At 48.2% G+C, this 5,349-nt stretch overlaps 1 protein-coding gene across 1 annotated transcript in view; it reads right to left on the bottom strand.

Moving 5' to 3' along the window:
- Positions 1-2,121: 2,121 nt before the first annotated feature.
- The window catches only part of fmnl2a (formin-like 2a), a gene marked incomplete at its 5' end in the record, with an annotated part of 58,453 nt that continues 55,225 nt past the window's right edge, over positions 2,122-5,349 (bottom strand). The window contains 1 exon segment of the mRNA XM_084442758.1: positions 2,122-2,240. Within this exon segment, the coding sequence (XP_084298884.1) occupies positions 2,131-2,240 (110 nt within the window). The 3' untranslated portion in view covers positions 2,122-2,130.

Here is a 5,349-nt window from a genome sequence, read left to right as displayed (position 1 = left end):
ATTTCCATAACTGTTGAGTTTGTGTCTTTGTCTACAGTAGCAAACAAACTAACCACAAATACACAAGTCAAGTGTGAGATATCTTTCAAAGATTACAGATGGAAATGGGGACATAAGACAGACATTCAAACTACATTAGTGTAAATAGTTTATTTGATCATATCCATTTGAAACTCAGATCATCTAACTTTAAAAAAAAGTTGTTAAAAGTATTTTGTAATAAGCACACAATGCCTAAAATACATTTCTGATGAGAAAAACAAAACCATGCCAGTATGATCCAGTCGAGAGACGGAAGTGGACGTTCAGAGATGAATGGCAGCACCGCTAGAATATGGCTATTAATGAACAGATGGCATCACAATGGAGAGACGTGAGTCAGCCAGCTAACGCAGATTCACTCACACTGCTTTAACTCAAATATGGGCTTTAGGGAGTATCAATTTTACCTTGTATATTTCAAGTTTACATGACCGTTATTATATATGAAGATATAATTATGTTAGCTGGCCAACTCATTGATACAGTATGTGACAAACCAGGAAGGGAAAAACTGGACAAAGTCAACGATCTAGTGCCTCACGCCCGACTCCAGGCGTTCTTCTCAGCACACTAGAGATGTTGTGTTAATGATATAAGCCAAAGTCATGTTTTGGCCTCATTAAATATACAAAATGGAACAAAAAAAACAACTATAAGTTAAAATAACATTCAAATTGTATAACACAGGGCGTTGGACACTTTGTTTTAAACAATATGTACAATATTAACCGTCCGGTCATGAGTGGATTAAGAAGTTCTTGTAGCAAAATATCTGTACATTTAGAAAACGTTTTTTTGTTTTTTTTGTTTTGTGTAGCTTTTGTTCAGCCTGTTTAACGTGACAAGGTGATTTTTAAAAACAACTGGCTCTCACTAGGAGTGGGACACATGAGCAACTGAATGGAAACAGTTTTCAGTGGTTAAATACATTGAACTTACAAATACAAAGTGAGTGGACACAGTTGCCTAAATTCAGGTTAGCCTTTAAAGGAGAAGAGTGAAAAAGGAATCCAGTTTTGGAAGCGAGCTCCTCAAGCAGCCCAAAGTGCCTTGCTTGCAGTTTGTACACTCCACTGGAAGTGGATCTGCTGTCACTGTTAATCCACATCTGGCCCCTTCCTCCAGGCCCCCCTTGAAGCTGCCCACCCCCAGCTGTGTTCTATAGGTAGTATGGAAGCCTAGCTATATACTCTTCTATATAGCTGTATACACTTCACATTACCCTGGTCTGGCTACTCTACGTCCTCTCTCCTCTGTTTCTTTGATGATAGCGTTTCTCCCAGTTGTGGTCAAACCCAAGTCTCATACTTTTCGTAAGTATTTTCATCGAGGTCATGGCCCTCATTCTAACCGATCACGACCCTCGTTCTAACCGAAAAAAGTGAATTAGCCCTTTAGTACAAATGGAAACGCTAACGAATAAAGATGTTTGTTTTGTAATGGGTCGATACAAAGTGCTGGTTAAGCATTGTGGCGTTATTCCAAGCGGAATGGTGATAGCACCGGAATGTCATAAGATACTATGGAATTCCATATTATTTGCCAGAGGCGGAATACTTTCAAAAGCAAGGGAATGGTGTTCCGTACATTCCACATATTTCCCAGGATGCATCTCTCAGGGTCCCTTGCTACAGACCTGTGTCCAGTTTCATACACCAAAGGAAATATTACAATTAAAGCCTGGTCAGGTTGTATTGCTTGGAAGTCATAAAATAACATTTTAAAAACACGGACGGACAGAAGACAACATGACATCTGATCACGTTAAAGTTGGGTTCAGGCACTTGTCTTGTCTAAGGTTCCCTATAGCTGACCTATGACCTCTCCTTCCCTCCTTCCTCCAGTCCTTCACACTGAGAGGCTAACATGCTACCAGACCACAGACACGGAATAAGATATGTACATAGAAGATATGTATTCTTATGTAGAATTATATACATATGCATCTCTATGGCTGCTACCCTCTCGTTCTCTCTCTTTCTCTCTACGTTAACTCACTCGCTCACTCGTCGTTCATCCCGACATCCCTAACCCCTTCATTCGCCGCCCCTCTCCTCCCCCCAACCCAGCACATGCTCTCTTCCCTCATCACATGACCACTTCAGCGCCATTGACCGGCCGCAGGTTCTGGTCGTCAAAGCGCCGTCGGACACTCCTCCTCACGGCGTCGGCTCGTCTGTACGGCTGGTTTCGAAGATCTGGTAGGAGAGGGGGGTGATGAAAGAAATGTCAGTTGTTTTTCCGGGGCTTCGTTGACGAGCCTGCCGGGGCCCGCAGTGCTGGCAGCCGATCTGGCAAAGCAGCTGGAGGTCTACAGACGGGGGGGACAGGGGGGGCTTCACCTCGACTCTCTCCTAACCTGACGCGCGCCAGCCAGGGAACTCTCCATTGGAAACTGTTTGGAAAAGGGCGGGCACTTTCAAACAACACTTGGCAGGTGATTGGATGAACCATCTGTCCATCACCGTCTATCACGCGCTGACTTCAACCGCTCCCCGCTGTCATCACACCTAAGCCCGCCCAGCGTAGCTGTTTGTATTCCAAATTCCTCAGAACCAACGCTGATTGGGGAGATTGTTTTCTGATCTGGCACAAACGGATCTCTATGGAGTGTATCCAGACTGATTTGCGTGAGAAACGGAATGTGAGCTGGAGGCTAGGAGTTCTATAGACTGGGGAAGGGGGGGGGTGTGGTGGGGGGACTTCACCTCGACTCTCCTCTCTCCATGTTGTCAGAAAAGAAAAACGGGCCTCAGAAAAATACCTCACTGGTTTGCAGTGGCTCTCTGTTAAGAATTCAAATCTGGCCCTTCATCACTGTCCGGGCGACCCCAAATTACGTCTGACCGCCCCTTTAAGATACTCAGACAGTTAGGGGTCTATTCTTATAGACGCATGTTGAATTATGTTTAAACTACAGCTTCGGAGAGATTAAAAGGGATGGCATAGAAGGATCCAGATAACAGTCTGTATAAATAGACATGCAACATCTCTTGGACTGTGTTAGGAGATGGAGGGAGAACGGAGAAAGGGATGGAGGAGAAATAGAGAGAGAGAGATGGAGAAAGACCAATGCAGGTATTAGGTACTGAGTGGACAGCCCAGGGTAGGAAGGAAGGAAAGGAGAGAGGAAGGGAGGGAGAGAGAGACAGGGAGGGAGAGAGAGAGAGATACAGGGAGGGAGAGAGGGAGAGAGAGACAGGGAGAGAGAGAGGGAGAGACAGGGAGGGAGAGACAGGGAGGGAGAGAGGAAGAGAGAGAGAGAGAGAGACAGGGAGGGAGGGACAGAGAGACAGGGAGGGAGAGAGGGAGGGGGGAGGTAATAAAGAGGTGCTTGCCAGGTCTGGGAAACATCCAGCACCACAGGGGTGCTATTGGAGGAGTTCCTGACCCTCGAGTAGACATTGGGAAATTTAGTAATATTATTCTTCTTGAGGGCTGGATGAAGAGAAGACAAAATGGAGGTTAAACGGGAGGTGGAGTGACCGGAGGGACGTGGTCAACCCCGGCGCATCACAGTGACCTGACAGCGGGAGCGCTGAGCGAGCAAAGCTGCTGTACGGAGCGAGGGGGGGCGGGGCCAGAACAGGGCGTGGCAGGGCAGAGGAGGGGCGTTAGAAAGGTCAGAACCGGAGGCTATTATTAACCCGGACAGCGGGCGCAACGCAGGAGAGGGGAGCCGTGGGAGAGAGGAGGGACAGTCAAAGCGCTTCTGGGGGTTTTTCCCCCCCGTTGTGTCAGAACTCAGGCTGCTTTGCGGAGTGGCTACCAGCAAATAAGAGAACGGGAGATTTCAACAAACCTTTGAATGGAGACTGTGTAGTAATAATAATGTCATAAAGCTAAGAATGGTTTTCAGCGGACAGAGGAAAGGTTATAGTCCAACAGAATGCCGACCAATAACAGTGCATGCGTGCGGCCGGGTACATCGCCCTGGAGGGTAACTTGTGTTTTGAAGATGACTAAAACAAAGATCAGTCCGGTGGCGATGTACCTGGCGGCCATGTGTTAGTCTCACGCCATGAGGAAGTGTGACGTGGTCCAAAAGAGAGTCACTTGATAGAAAAGTCATGCTTCATGCAACAGACACACTGGCGGGGGCCACCAGCCTCCGTCTAGCCAACAGGCAGGAAGTCATGTGACGGCAACATGACGACCGTCGCCAGCGGAAACCCCCGACCAAGCATGGCGGGGGGGTCGCAGGGAACAAGGGTGCATTGTGGGTAGGCAGCGGGAGGATAAACACCCCGGCAAGGTATAATGCCACAGTCATTAACGGTTAGAATGGTTTACTAACGGGACGGTCTAAGGTGCGACTGCGCTGTGCAGGATAACTAACATGACGAAATAGCTAGCAAAGCTACAGGAGCAAGTTAAATCTGAAACAAAGTAATATGTCAGTTTGTAATTCATAACTTTAGGGCAGTAGACATAGAAGGACTGTCTGAAGCCTGTGTGTAATGATCTACCGTCATTGGCTAGGCTGCTGTATTCATGAGGAGTTCAGGTTACACTGTGCCAGTACCTAATACTGTGGCTCTAACTGTGCTTGTACTATTCCGCCAGCAGACGGCGCTACCTCCACTACAAAGTGCCGTCTGCCCTGTGAACAACAATTGTATGCATGCGACAGGGCGTGTGACATGACATTCGATTCAATCTGACTTCCTCTCAGCGTAAATGAGACTGTTAATGCCCTGGATGACTGTTGTGACATTATGGTTTGCGATGGGTTATTGTTGTGGCGAACACCGATGACTGAGTGATGACTTGTGGGACACCGCATGCAGGAGAGAGAGAGAGAGAGAGAGAGAGAGAGAGAGAGAGGACATCAGTGACCCCCGACAACACCACCTCCGACCCCCAACTTCAGCCCCCCACAGGACGCTTCCTGCTCATGCTTGGAGGCAGGGGAGGAGGGAGAGTGACACACACCCGCACACACACATACACGCACGGACGCCACACGGAGTGAGAGAGAGGACGGTTAGAGAGAGAGAGAGGTGAAAGAGAGGAAGACCACACCACACTATGGGGGAGGACAGGCGAAGGGGACGGAGGGAGGAAGAAAAATGTTTTTTCCAGCGACCTTTTCAGAGAGAGAGGCAGGGAGAGAGTACTACAAGCTTAGTAATGGTACTCCTCATTGAGGGCGGGCTCGCAGAAGAACCGAGAGCCGCGCTTGGCCGTGCGGGCGGTAAACGGCACCGTCTTCAGCACTGCATCGAGACGACGACAGGGGACAACCACAACAGCCAGGACAAGACAGGACAGGACAGGACAACACAGTGGTCAGCAGCGGCAGAC

Source organism: Borostomias antarcticus (assembly GCF_949987555.1).
Source record: "Borostomias antarcticus genome assembly, chromosome: 9".
Taxonomy (NCBI): Eukaryota; Metazoa; Chordata; class Actinopteri; order Stomiiformes; family Stomiidae; genus Borostomias; species Borostomias antarcticus.
The sequence above is the reverse complement of the archived record's forward strand: the minus strand, read 5'-3'. Positions and strand labels throughout refer to the sequence as shown.